Source organism: Hylaeus anthracinus, unplaced genomic scaffold (genome assembly GCF_026225885.1).
Source record: "Hylaeus anthracinus isolate JK02 unplaced genomic scaffold, UHH_iyHylAnth1.0_haploid 11981, whole genome shotgun sequence".
Lineage (NCBI taxonomy): Eukaryota > Metazoa > Arthropoda > Insecta > Hymenoptera > Colletidae > Hylaeus > Hylaeus anthracinus.
Genome location: NW_026534329.1, coordinates 8,704,414 through 8,720,874, shown reverse-complemented (window position 1 = coordinate 8,720,874; position 16,461 = coordinate 8,704,414). Strand labels below are relative to the sequence as shown.

At 32.2% G+C, this 16,461-nt stretch overlaps 1 protein-coding gene across 6 annotated transcripts; it reads right to left on the bottom strand.

The window, feature by feature from the left end:
- Nucleotides 1-14: 14 nt before the first annotated feature.
- LOC128885659 (E3 ubiquitin-protein ligase RBBP6) lies at nt 15-15,916 on the bottom strand. Of its 6 annotated transcripts, none has more exons than XM_054139813.1 (17): nt 15,627-15,916; nt 13,877-14,025; nt 13,305-13,488; nt 12,965-13,199; nt 12,619-12,858; nt 12,310-12,476; nt 11,850-12,218; nt 10,708-10,969; nt 10,324-10,567; nt 9,841-10,147; nt 9,202-9,271; nt 8,822-9,109; nt 8,492-8,740; nt 8,089-8,385; nt 4,057-4,308; nt 3,611-3,847; nt 15-3,020 (listed from the first exon to the last, which is right to left on the bottom strand). In XM_054139813.1, the coding sequence occupies exons 3-17, from the start codon at nt 13,468-13,470 to the stop codon at nt 578-580; spliced, it is 5,826 nt and encodes a 1,941-aa protein (XP_053995788.1). In that variant the 5' UTR covers nt 13,471-13,488; nt 13,877-14,025; nt 15,627-15,916; the 3' UTR covers nt 15-577. The 6 variants fall into 6 exon arrangements, with proteins under 6 accessions (XP_053995788.1, XP_053995789.1, XP_053995790.1 ...); XM_054139814.1 differs by having other exon boundaries at nt 15,648-15,916; XM_054139815.1 differs by having other exon boundaries at nt 15,707-15,916.
- Between the last annotated feature and the right edge of the window lie 545 nt (nt 15,917-16,461).

The following is a 16,461-nucleotide window of genomic DNA, read 5'->3' as shown; positions in this document are numbered from 1 at the left end:
AGAATAAAGATAACTTAAAAGAATTTCGTCTTTTTATTTTATGACATCTTTTACATATTGACATTACATTACGAAAGTACAATATAATGCTGAGATATTAGAGATCTTAAATATAACTGCTGTTGCTTTCTAGAAGTATTGTACCAGATTTCTTAATGATATCATTATCTACTGAATGCTATAATATACATCACTTACTGTAATAAATTTACTTACAGCATTTAATTGTTGAAATTGAAATGTAGACAATTATATGTAAAGGCCTTAATAACATTTCAAAATTATATATAACAAATCAATGTCGTAGCTTTCTTTTCAAATTCATTTTCTCATTAAAAGTTCGTATCCCAGAAGTATTGACTATTAATAACAAGTAATAAATCGACAATGTCTATTTCAAATGAACTTTGAACACTTACAATATTATAAATACAGAATAAGGTCTACTTTGTTTCGTATTGTTTCGGTGCATATAATTTTAAATAATTCTGGCAGGGAATCTTACATTAAAAAGCATCGATAAAGAAAAGGTTTCTTTCAGAATTCAACTTTTAAATAATATGGACATTTAGCGATATCATTTGTGCTTCGACTTCTTTTTCTTCTTTGCTTGTTTATTTCTACTCTTTGATTTTTTTGATTTCTTTTTGTGTTTCTCCTCGTCGCTACTTGTATCAGACGAATCCGAATAAGAATCCGAATCCGAGCTAGTGTCTCTTTTAGTAGATTTCTTTTTCTTATGCTTCTTGTGTTTCTTCTTCTTTTTCTTGTGCGACTCGTCCGAACTATCGGAATCGGTAGTTGAAGTATCCGAACTGGTAGACGAATCTTCGCTGCTCGTAGACTTCGATCGTTTCTTAAGAGACTTTATTTCTACTTCTTTCTCGATATCTGGCTCGTCAAGTTTCAGTTTCTTCGCGGGTATAGTCATTATTTTGCCATCATCCCCGTCTGACTCCGAATCCGAAGCGCTATAATCGGGCTCGAAACTGGCTTCGTCGAGCATGCTGCGCTTACGATCAGAAACAAGCCTCGGATTCTTTCTTTGTTTCTTTACAGACTCTGTAACTGGAGGTTCAGGATTTTCGTAACTTATTTTAGTTTCATTGATCTCGGGTTTATCTTTCAAAGCAAGGCTTTCTTTATGCTTTTGCTTCTTCTCTAAATTTTTCTCCTTATCCTTTTTATGTTTCTTGTCTTTTCGTTTCTTATGCTCTTTAGATTTACTTCTACTTCGATGTTCCTTTTTCCTTTTCTTTTCTTCTTTTACCTTCTTCTCCTTTCTTCTATCGTCCTCGTCGTCCTTGCTTTTTAAAAGACTAACCTTTGGAATTTCGCTCCGTTTAAACGTGCACGTCGGCGTTCTTCCTCTTCTTTCCCTGTCCCTTTCCTTTTCTCTATCTTTCTCTATTCTATCGCCTTTAGAATCGTTTCGAGCTGGCCTAAAGTCGCCTCTAGAATCGAGTCTCAGATCTCGTTCGGACCTCATGTCGTGTCGTTCGCTTCTGAAATCATTTCTGTCTTTCGAACGATCACCTCGTTCTTTATTATCTCGTTTCCTATCGTCGAGGAATACCTTGCGTTCATTTCCCGATAACGACAACGACGAATCGACCCGTCTATCTAAAAGCGGAGAAATTCTCTTATCTCTACCGCTTCGAGGAGATCGACTTCTAGATTGAGTTTCGCTTTTCGTTTCCCGTCTATCCAAGAAACTTTTAATCGGACTGATTTTCCGTTCTTTGTTCTCTTCCACTTTCTCACCCAGCCTCTCTTTAGCAGAGAGCCTCGTAGGCGAGTAAGTTTCAGGGACCGGTTTGAATTTTGTTCTGTCCAGCTTAGCTTTCTTCACTGGCTCGGTAATCTCGACATTTCTTTCGTTCCGTCCGACGTTTATGGTAACGTTCACGCTCTTTCTCGGCTCTCTGTTCGGCTCAGCTTCAAGTACTTTAGGCTCTGGATTTTGATACAATACTTTCCTACTTTCGCTAATTTTCTTAATCTCGATAGGTCTAATCGCGTTAATTGCTTTCTGGAAAATTGCATTCTCGGCACGTTTCAATACTTCCGATGTGACTACTTTCGTGGACTTTGGTTCGTCCATTTGGATCTTTTCTATAGGTGATTCGCAGACCTCGTCCGATTTTTCTATGGTATCGTCTCTTTCCCATTTCGACAATTCCGGCATGGGAGCTAGAAATTCATCTTTTTTCGGCGATTTTTCTGTTAATAAAGTACTCTTATCTTCCGTTTCGTTTTCCGAAAGTAGAGAATATTTCTCCGTAATCACAGTATTTATCTCTGCATCGTCCAGCCCGCTGTAAAGACTATCGATAGGTTTGATTTCTGATTTTAACTCGGGTATCGGTTTGAAATTAGGATTCGGAGGGTTTGTTCCAAATTCCGTATGATCGATTCTTTCTGGACTAGCCTCGTTAAATTCTGGAGGCTCCGGATTCATAGCTAAAGATTTGTCTTCGAATTCTTCTTTAATTGACTCTTCCATAATAGAATCCGTGGGAATACAATCTATCCTGTTATCGATATTTCCGTCCTCGCTGCTTGGTTTCATGATGTCAGTTTTCGTAGGTGACATAGTTTCTTGTTTATTCTCTGCCATCAATTCCTCGTGTTCAACGGATTTAATAGGTTCATCTTTCGCGATCTCTTTCTGTCCCGACTTCTTTTCTTTCTTTTTCTTCTTCTTCTTTTCCTTTTCGTCGTCCTTTTTCTTTTTCTTATCTTTGAGCTTCTTCTCTTTCTTCTTCTCTTCGTTCTTTTCTTCGTGATCCTTTTCCTTTTTCTTTATACGCTCGGGCGATATATCTTTCGTATCTGTCCTGCATTTCTGCGAATAAGGTGTCGGACTCTTCCTGTTCTTTTTCCTTTCTACGGAACGTCTTTCGTACCGTTCGTGCCGATCCCTATCCTTTTCAGCTTCGTAATCTCGTTCACGCCTGTCTTTTTCGCGCGCACGATTTTTATCATCTAGCCTGTGACGATCCCTGTCATCCCTGTAACTGAAATAACATAGCAATTATTTTTATATGCTTAAGTAACAAAAATTAGGTCTAACTTGGTAACGTGAAACTGAGGTAGTTGGTGCGAGATGGTCACGTTTAGAAATATAATTAGAAACTTACTGCTATCATAAACGTGCATAATTAATGAATACGTATATCTACGCATAGGAGTAATACTCGATAAATAATTGCGCAACTTTCTGTTTCAGATTGTAATGATTTATATCTCAGTAACGTCGCGGTCAATAATTCTTATTTTCTTTTTTTTTAATGGTTTATAATATCGGTATTTGTAACGTATCGAATTTCCAGCAAATTCCTAAATTATATTTTGATTTAAATTGAAAAAATTCACATGAAAATTTGTGTTTCATAGGAGTCTGCGTTAAAATTAGAAAATCTCGATATCGTTTTTCATTAAATTGGCGTGGTCAATTTAAATCGAAGTAGGATCGTATAACTTATATTTAATCAGAGAACATCGAGTTTTTATCAAAATCCTCCATTAAATACACCCACGGAACAACTACTTTAAAATTGTATGATGATGTACAGCATATAAAGCATTGTTCAGGGAAGATACACACCGATCTTTGTCATAATCTTTTTTCTCAAGATGCCTATCGTCATCACGACGATCACGAGTATTATGTCTGTCGTCTCGCTCTTTTTCTTTTTCCCTTCTATCGCGTTCATCCTTTTCGCGTGGTCTATCATCGTGATCTCTAGATAATGCTTGTCTTTCGCGATCTTCGCGATCTCTATTTAAAACTCTTCGATCTCGTTCATCCCTTTCGCGTAAACGGTCGTCGCGTTCGCGTCCTCTGCAAAAGAAAACAGTATTAGAAAACCGTATTTTAAAATAATTAATAGCGGTTCATTTTATAATAATAGTAAGTTCAAATATAGTATAATTTTAAGTTCAACCGGAAAACTTCATAGATAACTAATTTCTAGATAATTAATTTAGCATTTAATTATTCATTAAACATTATTCTTCTAGAAGACAAATGCGAAGATTATTTTAATTTACCTATCTTCCCTTAAAGATATTCTATCTCGTTCTTCGACATCATGATCCTTCAGAGAATGTTCACGATCTTCCTGATCTCTCAATAAACGTCGATCACGATCGTCACGTATAGATCTATCAGAATGTTCAACGCCCGGTGGTGAGAGATCGTAGTAACCTTCTGTTCCAGGAGGAGCAACATCGTCGAATCTCTTTTTGTGAGGCGCATCACGTATAGGACTGCCAAAACGTTGCGTAGATGGTCCAGAATACCTGTTGACAAAAAATTCATAAAAAAAAAACGTTTATATTTTTGCTAAGTCACTGCAAAAAGCATTATTTAAGTCTGACACTATAGAAATTAATGTCATGTAAATTTGTTAATTTACGGAGTATTAAAATTTAAAATAAAACTAAAAGCTGTTATACATTCAATTTGCTTCCTATAAATCTACATTAAATTTATTATTATTCGTAGATTTATATACTTTTTTTTAAATAAAAATACTTGTAAAAATACATTGTTCATGTTTAATTACAAGTGAACGTGTTCGATACTGGATCAAACTATTACAATTATCTTTGAATTAAACATCGTTGTGAAACAAAACGTAATTTAACTATACTCTTACTAAGGAACAGCCATGGAAAATTGAGACCTCTGTGTGAAAATTACACTAAAGCTGAAAAGATGAATAAATAAAATTACCTATTACCAACAGATTAAAGTTACTGTCTATTATATCATATAAAAACGAAAAATAAATAAATCAACATTTATAACTTCAATTACATTCTGAATACAATGAAAATATTTATAATTGCACTGATTGTATTCTTCCAAACATTAATATTACGTAAATTTACTCACCAAAAATGCTACCAAACCATATAAATACTAGCAAATTAGTAAATATAGTATACAATATATTTCTAAATTTTAATCTGTATCGTTTCGATCGTTTTTTTTTTTTTAATTTTCGGCCAGGAAACGTACTCTGTAACACTTTTTTACTTCAAGCACTGAAAATAGACAAAAGGAAATGTATTTTTTTTATGTTACGAATGTTGATTTGGCCCTGAATTCACCTGATTCAGAAACCATGCAGATCTGTCAATCAGCTGGGTAGCTTCCACAATCTCCGAGCAGGTCCTTGCCGTATACACTTTTCCTTGCTTCTCTCTTCTTCTTTCACTTTTTTGGTTATTTGTATATTTCATAACGTAATATCATCATGTACATACAAATAATATCTTATATGCATGCAAATGGTAAAATTATTCATTCAACATAGAAATGAAACGAATTAAAAAAAAAAAAGAATGTGAACAAAGGTATTTGTGTTATTTTCATAAAAGTATTTCCTTATGTCGCGTATACAAAATTACATTCTTTGCAGTTAATACAATATACCACTATAATGATATTAAAAGAAACTGTAACATTTAGAAATACAGTATTAAAAATACTTATCCTTCTACAAACAAGTATAAAACTCAGTGTTTACATAATTATCAAACTATAAACATAATCTAATTTATGATGTTGTGAGCCAATTATGGTGAAATAAACATTTACCATCAAACACAATAGTTCGAGTTTATAGTTTCAAATAATACCTTCAACATATACGATGACTAGTTTTCAAGTGAAATCTATATAATACTTTTGATGAAAGTCTAAATGTTAATATCACAGAAAATTTGTATAAGTATTCATACAAACTATTAAATATACTACTCAAATCTTTCTAATTTATTAAAATTTTTTAAATATATCACAGCTCCCTAAGCATTGCGAGACATAAATGTCTATTTGCACTTGTCCCATTGCTATCAAGACAATGTAACTTAAACATGTCTTTTAGTCTTCTTTAAAAAATTATTTCAAAGTTTTCTAATTTAATACTATACTTACATAAGCTGATTATATTTACTGCAACATCGTTTGCATATCATTTTTAAAGGCAACTGCTCCAAAGATACTACTACATGAAACGACATCAATGAATTATAAACAATTAATGAGGTTTGTAATTATTTGAAGTATCTATTCAGTTATGTAAGTAAGGATTGGTCATTATCACGGACATTACAATGTTTAATATAATTCGAAGTTATACCAGTTTTCTAGATTATGATGATGCAAATTAATACATTTAACATAAGATAATTTGACAACAATTGCAGAATTTACATTGAAGAACATAAAACCAGAAAGGATCATTAAAAATAAGGGCACTTCAATTTAAATTGATTTTTTACATTGTTATTTACTGAGTTACTTGAAAATATATATACAAATATATACATTTCGTATTTACATATCAAAAGATAAATAAGTGCTTTATATCAATTTCACAAATATTATATCCTTCCGATTAAATGTTTTTCAATTTACATGTAAAACCTGAGTTATTATGTTATTTGAAAGGGCACAGATTATTTTAAAATGTATATCATCAGCCTTTTCATCATTAATTGTACTTTCTCTGGTATGGTAACTTGAATTTTCTTTTGTAATTGTTTGTATAGCTTTAATTCTTTTAGAAATACTTATAGTACTGACATGTTAATGTCTAATAAAAGTATTTTAAACAATTTCATTGAAGCGGAATAATTGACGGTATAGCCACTTTAATATATTAAGTACATTAATGTAAAGTGTAAAAAGGAATCCAACAATTCAGAAAAAAAACTGGATCTATTAATAAAAAATAAATGGATCTCTATTTATAATTTACGGATCACAGAATCTATGTTACTTGAATCGTGATTATTCAAGATTTTGTCTCAATGGCAATATGTTTCTCTAAATCATATAAAAAAATATTGTGTTATTATACGAAATGTTTGCTACTTGAAGTTTGAAAATTATTGTACTAAGTTTTGTGTAAATTATGAATAGAGTGGTAAATTCCTGAGAATTATCCGAAGAAATAAAATATTATTTTCAAAAATTATCCAAGTACTTTTATGAAATTTGTTCTTAATATACACAGTATTTTTTTAATAAAAATACACCAAAAGAATACAACAGAAAATACACATACTATATGTATAAAAGGACACACGCACCCGTTCACACACTCTTGTATCAACTTGCATTGAGTATGTATGTCAAGTCCATGAACAATTAAAAAAGTATTGACGTGCGCTTTTTATTATCATATTTGAGTGAGATCTTCGTATAAGTTTAATAAATAATTTATGATCATTTAAAGATACACTTACGAAGAAATGTTTCAGCAATGATTTTATAAATTCATAAAACCAGGTTGTAAATAAAATAACGACTGCTTTCACGTTATTAATGATGCTACAAATCAGTTATTACATTATTTACAACCTAATAAGGCATTTCGAAATCAATGATTTATGTCCTAATTATTTCATCACAATCGTAATCAGTTTGTTATAAAATACGTAGCAATAAAATATAATAATATATGTATTATATTATTACTAAGTACTCCGATAATTTATCGAAATGCAGATGAATGAATTTAAATGATTCCCAGTGATCTACAGAAAGTTAAAAAGAAAACCTTTACGTCCTAATATTATCTTTGTATCAATTCATAATAGAAAATCTCACAGCACACTATTATTAACATATCACTGTACAACGTGAAAAAATTGGATTGTTTTCTAAATAGTTGCATAAATCTGTCATTTTCCCTTTACAATTTTTAGAATGTATCTTTAACAAAACAATGTAATACATTTCAACGCCGACGTAATGTATACTTTTGTTTAAAGCTGCATACACTTAACTTACCAATTTATACAACTATCTCTGTGCGTGCATGTGTATGTATTTGAGTATTTTATAAACATATATGTATACGTATGTTTATACATATATGTATATGTCATCTAAGAAACGTATTTGCATACACATTATTCCTTAAACATTGTAAACTTGATCATTTCGCTTTCATTACATTCATCACGACTCCGGAGCGGTCTTAACCGGGACAGCGGCATAAGGTACGGTAGACTGTCTGCTTAGCGTGTACATGAATTAAAGTACTATTGAGGCGGAAATACCTGTTGTAGGAATCATAATAGTCTTTCCTGTCCGTAGGCGGAGGTCCCAATGACATAAGCGGCGGTGGGTGACTTCCAGTGACTAGCAAAGGTGGCAGCAAAGGTGGTATATTATGTTGAGTTGGTTGGTTCCTTATCGGATACCTCGGTATTGGTCTCTCTCTAGGAGGTAAATCACGCTCTCGATCTCTGAATTGATAATCATGTGCTGGTGAATCATTGTAATAACTATTGTATGGTTCCCTAGGCTCGCGTGATCTTGGTCGTTCTCTATCGCGATCTCTCTCTCTTTGAAATCTGAAAATATTGTACACAGTTATAATATTCGAAATATTTTGAAATTCTGTTAATGATTCAACTGAACCTTTTCTCAGAAAGGATTCTAATATATACATATACGTACCTTAGAGGCGATCTAGCTGGCGATCGATATCTAGAAATTATTTCTCTATCGCGATCACGATCGCGGTCACGATCACGATCACGATCACGGTCTCGATCCCGCTCTCGATCACGATCCCGTTCACGATCTCGTTCTCGATCACGTTCACGATCTCGATCTCGATCTCGATCCCGCTCCCGATCTCTGTCTCTATCTCTATCTCGAGACAAAGATAATCTGGGAGATTGACTACGCGAATACGATCTAGATCTGTGAAAGACATTACATATTTCATACAGTTTACGTTAGACGTAACATTCGTTTCAAATTACTGTCGATGGTTTTATTTACCTGCTAATCGAGAAACTTCCGCTTCTTGATCTACGTTTCGGTGTGCGACTTCGCACTCTGAGAGGTAGAGGCGACCTCGAAGACCTTCTCTTTGAAGGAGGACTTCTAGATCGACTTAAACGCGTTGGAAACGGTGATCTACGTCCAAACGAACGTGATCTAGATCTACTGTAACTACGAGATCTTGATCGTGTTCTACTTCTTCTTCTATGTTTACCAAGTCTTCTATCGCGTTCATCTTTTTCTCTGAGCATTCGTTCAAAAGCTTCTAGTGGATCATCGATTATGCTGAAAAATAATATCGATAATGGTATGAATGAATTTATTTAATCATGTATCACCTTTGACATTATTCACCAAAGCGAACTACGTTAACTTACCCAGGTGGATTGCCATTATGAATATTTCTACTTAATCCAGGTGGTGGTGGTTGTAATCCTCGATAACCAACTGGAAAAATACATTATAGAAAGTAATTAAAATGTAGCTATGAAAATATAATTCACCAGTAGCAAAACACTTTTGTTTTTTAGATCATATATTTTTTTTAATATTATCATTTCTATAAAGAGTGACTCACTTTTACTTATAACATGGTAGTTATTTTTAAATCAAACAATTTCCAATCACATTTGAAACATACTGCAAGTTTTTAACAAAATTTGGAGATAAAACATATTTAACGTTCCATTTTAGCGACAAAGACTACGAACTCTAAATGCACCCTGTTTTTTAACCTCATACGCGAATTATCGATTTTTCTGTATAAATGTTTAATGCTTCTTTCAAAATCTTTTACAATCCATATCTTCCATATTTTTGTAAATTAAAATGAATTATCCTTTACCATTACCAGATCAATATTTTTGATGATGGTGCGAAGAACATTTTGACTAAAAATAGACACAACAATAGTTATGGCATAATTTCATATACAAATTCATAATACTCTTAAAAGGAAGAGAAATGTAGAAAATAGAACTGCATACATTGAACATGTTTGTTAAAATATTACTTACTATGATGCAATCCCCTAATTGGTCGTGGCGGCCCATTATAGTTCCGAGGTGGTTGTGATGGTCTGTATCCCTGTTGTTGATAAGGAGGTCTTTCGTATCGTGGAGGTCCATAATGAGATCCTTGTTGATGAGGATATATAGGTATTCGATGACTCATATATGGATCTGGCAGTAAAGGTGGATTATGCGGTACATTGGGTGGAGGTTGATTATAGCTTGGTTGTGGGATACGATCTTCTCCTGGTGGGAAAGGTAAAAGAGGTGGCTGATTGCCAGAAGGATTCACATGCAAGTGTGGCTCGTCAACCTAAAAATTATTAAATTTGTTAATTACGAAATATGTTTCAAATTTCATCAAATATTAAAACTCATACAACGTGTTTAAGATTATTCTATTATTTGTCCAAGTTAAATCGCCGTCGAATCGAATTATACATATCTTTGTTATTGATATATTATATATTAAATATATTTTACACTTACTGTTGGAGTGCCTGGGCGATCTTCGGTTGATCTACGTATGGCACTATCATAATGCATGCTGGGTGGATAATGTCCATCATCAGGCGGTAGTCCTTGATAATTTTTTGTTGGGGGTGGGTTCATTAAATGTGGTAACGGTGTCCCCTGAGAACTGTACTCACTGCGCTGAGAGTGCCTAGGGGACAATGATCGTCTTCTACTTACTGGTCGCAAATTTTCAATTCTACGACCACGCTCTCCGCTTCTAAAAAAATGATGCAAAAATTACACAATTAAAATAAAACAATACATTTTATATGTTATAAGTAACATGGATATTACAAGTTATTATATCATTATACTATCAAATTTTTCATTCCAATGCTCTAAGCACAGAATTATTACCTGTCACGATGACCATCTCTGCTGAAACTTCGCCTACGTTCTCTCGGTTGTCTTTCTCCGGAATACTCATTTTCGCGATCTTTCTTCTCACGACTTGGTGGATCACTTCTTTCTCTGTCTCTTTCTGGTGAGCTACCAATAGCAGGTATTGGAAGTAACGGCTCTGTTCCTGGAGGTGGTGGCACCTCTGTTTCCTCGTCAGTAATCAACTTTGTTACGGAATCACTTTGCAAATCAGATTCTGATGTTGATTCAGGAAGAACTATGAAAAATAAATAATATACGTCGTATAACGATCTAAACTTTTCGTTTCACATCGTTAAATGTTGAAATATTTTTAGTATTTTATATCCACAGTTGCAATGAACTATCTTTAATTTGAGGTTAAGTGTCGACGATATCAGCTGGTTTGATAAACTTGAACGTAACTTATGCACTATGTTATATCGTAAGTTTATTCAACAATTGAACTGAAGCAAATTCTGTAAAACAATCGTAGCGTATATTATTATGACAAGGAAAACATTGAAACCGAATTTGTCGTATATGTACTGTAATGGCGTCACTATCCGGCGACTTGTAAAAAAAAAATAATTTTCTGACAAAACTTCACATTTTACAAATATTTTTTCTCTTTAGTGTTCTTCTTTAAAGTAAACCAAAATTAACTTCTAAATTTACGATTTTTCGTTTAATTAAAGCCACGAATTATTTTCCTTAATTAATTATAATAATAGCTTGTTTTATCATTTTCATATTTGATAATATATATCCTAAACATTACTTTATTATGTTTTCATCTCTTAATTATACATTTGCATTTTCGATAAACAATCAGTTCAAACAAAATTTTAATACTTTATTAAAATCGTGTAAATAAGTATCTTTCCCGAATTATTTTTACTAACATAATTCAATTTATGTTCATATATATTTTATATTTAATTTGAAATAGACTTGTATCAAACAATCATATATTATTACTTGTTTTTTCATTCTTGTACTTTCTAATATACAGAGTTGTAAATATTTTAACATGAAATATTATACTAAAAATAAATAAGTATATAAAATTATTAATTAAGAAGTATTGATAAATTAAATAAACTAAAAGTATTATATAAATAAAGTTATATACTTACTTGTTGCTTGCGGTTGTGCATTACTTGCTGGAAATTGTTGCGGAGCAGGTTCAGTGTTTCCTAATTGTGATTCTGTACATTCTTGAGACGATGTATTCGTAGTACTTGGAGCTTGGGCATTTTTAGTTTGACCTGATATTTGATTTGAAATTTGTTCGATTTTCTGATGTTCCGTTTGCGTTACGGGTTGCCTATTTATTTGCGTGGATTGTCTATACGTCTGTCTTTTAGCATATCCAGTCTCATTTTTAAAGTTCATTACAGCATTCCGTAGGAAACGATTCGGTATTAGAGTTTCCGGCGAAACGTCTTTCTCATTACAGTCTGGACATTCGTGTTCTTCAGATTCTAATAAGAATGTACGGATACCTATCGCACAATATGTAAAAGTAGTGAAAATGTATTGGAAAATATATTAAATTATAATAATAAAAAATATACAAAACAGAATAAAAGTTACATTCATCGCAGAATGAATTCCCACAACATGGTATCATTACTGCATCCGTTAAAAGATCTTTGCAAATATTACATAATAGGTCCTCTGGAATTTCTGGTTTTTCCACAGCAGGTTCTGGATCTTGTGAAAACGGAGGTCGTTCTTTTTTTCCTTCTTTGTAAGCTTGACTAAAAATGTAATTTATATTTGTAAGATTAATATTGAACTACAGTACACATTCTACAGTTGTAAATATTACAATGAATATTGACAATGTAAACGTGAATTGACCTGTTGATGTTAGTAATAGTGTTTAATACCAAAACTTACTGATCAATGGCTGGGACTGCATACTGGCCTGTTGGTGTCATCATAGCACCAGGAACTCGTGGTCCTTCAACTGGAACCATAAAACTTCTAGGAATACCTGTACTTTTCTTAATTTCTATAGGCTCTTGATTTGTTCCAAGTGGACAATTCTTTATCCAATGACCTGGCTGATGACATTTGTAGCAACGATAATTTGCAGGTACATCGCCAGTTTGATTGGCTCCTCTTATTTTCATGTAACTATCGAAGATGTTTATTATGTATCATACTTCAATGTGAAACAAGTATAAATAATAATATTCAAAATATAGAGAACGACATAAGCTTTGCTTATAAATTTACATACTTTGATGGATCGTAGTCTTGCGTAGACTGAGTCATCATTGCTCGAATCTTATCTTCTTCAGAGCCATCGAGTCTTGTAAGATCTACAGCTCGACCAAGACTGGCTTCATCTTTTAAGTTACTAAACGAAGGAGTTTCATTTCTATCCCATGACCGCTTTTGCTGCACTGTTAATGGAACCCTAGCAACAATAAGGCTAGTATTTTTTGCAATCAGTGCATTATCATCTGTATAATCTGAAAAATTAATTTTAATGTTACACGTTACTGTACCGATACATATCGTAAAATGTACATTTCAATTTTTCTAAAAGAGGAAATAAAATTTCTTATAACGATTACCTTCTTTAGTTTGCGCATTTGTTATTTGCAAATCAAAGTCTGTATTTTTCCCTATACGCTTTTGATGAAAAATAGCCTTTTTCAAATCTGCTACTGAAATATGCAATCCATCGAAGGACACAGTGTCGTAATCCAAAGTGGATTTGAATTTATAATGTACCGACATCTTTGTTATTTATATATCCTGAAAGCAGACAATAAAAAATGAAACTACACATACGTGTAAAATTATTTACAAAAGAAAATTGAAAGACTAAGCAAATCGCTATAAACTTTCTTAAGATTATTTCATTAACATACAGGATTTTTCATATTTTTCAGATAAAAAGATTGTATAATAAGTATCGATATTATTGAACCACGATCATTAAAACAAATTTGTTTGCTTTTACACTCCTTGTAATGTTTTAAATCATACTATTTGAATTTGGGAGAAATGATGTTGACTTATAATTAGAATATGTTACGAACATTTATGTTATATGCTCCGTTTGGAATAAAGAATGTAATATAAAAGAAAAAATAAATGTACGAATCTATTTCTATACCTACATTATGTTGTACAGACAAACCTGTAAGTTATTACATTCACTGTCCACAGTCCCACATGTGGATCAAAACAATTTTGACTCGAAAGTTTGCTGACCCACATATAGGTTAAGCTAAATATGATGCAATAAGCTTATTGCTTCCTGGGATATACGAGTGGTGCCCATTCCTCCTGATGAGGACAGTGAACGTGTAGACAAGTGACCAGTGTAATTAAAATGTTATAATTATTAAAATAGTACTAAAAATGCCAAACAATTTATGTCATCATATGAGTTTTGATGCTTTTAAGTTCTTTTAAAATGATTTGTTAAATTTACTTATATCAGAGTTTCATAAAATTGTAACGCTATACTACTAGAAAAGAAATCTAAACAATGGTAATAAATGATCTAATACAATTCTCATTAAATAATAAAAAATACGTTAATTAATAATAGGAGTTAAATTAAGTTTCTCAGTATCTTCAATTGATCAACAACTTTCTTACGACAATTATCTTGAAGTATGCATTATGAGTATGACAAATAAATTTTATAGATTTGTTGTTTTTTCTTGAAAAACATAAAAAATGTTAAATGGCATATTTAAATGTTGTTTAATATAATTCATTGTATGTTGAGTATATGTGTAAAGCATAATATATATAAGTGGTCAATTTTATACAAAAGTTTATTGCTCAAATTTGTAATGTACGTCAATTATTAAATATTTTTATGCTGCAGAAGATGAAAAATTTGCATACATGATAATTTATGCTTTCGTATAATCATATCCATTCAATAATTACAAGCACTTATTTATTTGTAATAATAATGAACACTTTTATTCTTTCCTTTAGCACAAGAAGTTTTAATAAGAGACTATTATATTTTAATAAACTTGGTATACACTAACGTGTTTTAACATGCGAAACTTTATGCAGCATTTAAAATTTAAACGACTCCTAAATAAAATTAGAACGTTAATACTCTTATATATGTATTATATCACAGATTCTAAACTTATTGGTTATACTGCATGATATATTATAAAAATACAATATGCACAATCAATAATATAAAAATTAATACAATAATTTCTAATTCTCTAACAAAACTCTGAAACAAATCTTATTAAAAATAATACTACTATATATAAAATTTGTATATTCGTGTTAATAGCATGATTTTATTATTGTATGGTTGTTCATGATTGTTAAACAATAGATAATAATATAACAATGAAAATGTGATGTAAATATAAATTGTTGTAATAAATGTAAAAAATATAAAAGTATGAGAAAATATGAGATAAGGAGAAACTAAAGAGATCAGTTACATGTTTACAATATATATATGAGATATATTTGAACTTTTAATAAAAATAAATGCAAATTATGATCTGCTTTAAAGAAGATTCAATATGATACACACACATACACACGTACACGTATCCATACATACGCTATGTATACAGGAATATATACAGAACGAAATTTCCGAGTTTTCCATATAGAATTTTTTTCAAAAGACTAAATATCCAAACAGATTCGCCGATATTTTACAATATATGCGATATATAAATTACAAATAGTATTCATACAGAAGTACATGGATTAAGAATATAGAAATGTAGAAAAGTAGACCTCTTTTGTCATTATAGGTTAGTAAAAGTAGTCGTATAATAAGACGCTCAACATCAAGCTAATTAAGATCACGTTAAAAATATTCACGGGTCTAAGAATTAATATTAAAGAATAAATGAAAATCGGAATAAAAATGAAATGATTACCTACTAACTACGAGTACTCACTGCAAAATGAGTATATTTAAATAATGCAAGCGATAAACGTATTTTCATGGAGCACATACAAACATGATTCCCAACTTCTGACATGTTGTGGGGTATGTTAGATTTCATGTGATATCTTTTAGAGATCTCCACATCATCGGATATCTAACCTGTACACATACGTATGTACCGATTCTGATAAAAGTAAGACATTACGAACAAAACACTGCAATCGTAAAACGTAAAACTGAAAAACACCAAGTGACTATATCATTCAGTTAGGGACTGGGTAGCGGGCACTCCGACGAAAAGTAGGGTCGCTTCTTGTTTCATGCGCCGTATCACTTGTGGCGCTGTTATCAATTTTCTGCACCTATCACACACCTCTCTGAGTAGTTTATGACTTAGTTGCTATTGGTTGCCATCGGTTTGGTGCCGTTCCCTTTGAGCTTTGAGTATACAGGGTGTCCAAAAAATGTTGGAGGTCCTTGAACGGGGTGTTTCGGGAGGTGATTTGAAACAACTTTTTCCTTTGGGAAAATGTTGTCCGAGGCTTGGTTGAGGAGATATTAACGGAAAACAATGACCAATCAGAGCGTACGCTACCGCGGGCGCTCCACGCGCGCTCTGATTGGTCAGTGTTTTCCGTTAATATCTCCTCAACCAAGCCTCGGACAACATTTTCCCAAAGGAAAAAGTTGTTTCAAATCACCTCCCGAAACACCCCTTTCAAGCTGTTACAACAGTTTTGGAACATCCTGTATTTTTCAGGATAAGGAAGGCCAAAGTTGTCATCGATAAAAAGAATTTTATTTCGAATGAAATCAATTTTCGA

Coding starts and splice junctions, on each gene's coding strand:
- LOC128885659 (XM_054139813.1), bottom strand. CDS start 13,470: ATGTCGGTACATTATAAATTCAAATCCACTTTGGATTACGACACTGTG. Junction 9,110..9,201: donor CATAATGGCAATCCACCTGG/GTAAGTTAACGT, acceptor ATTATTTTTCAG/CATAATCGATGATCCACTAG. Junction 3,021..3,610: donor AAAGATTATGACAAAGATCG/GTGTGTATCTTC, acceptor ATGTTATTTCAG/TTACAGGGATGACAGGGATC.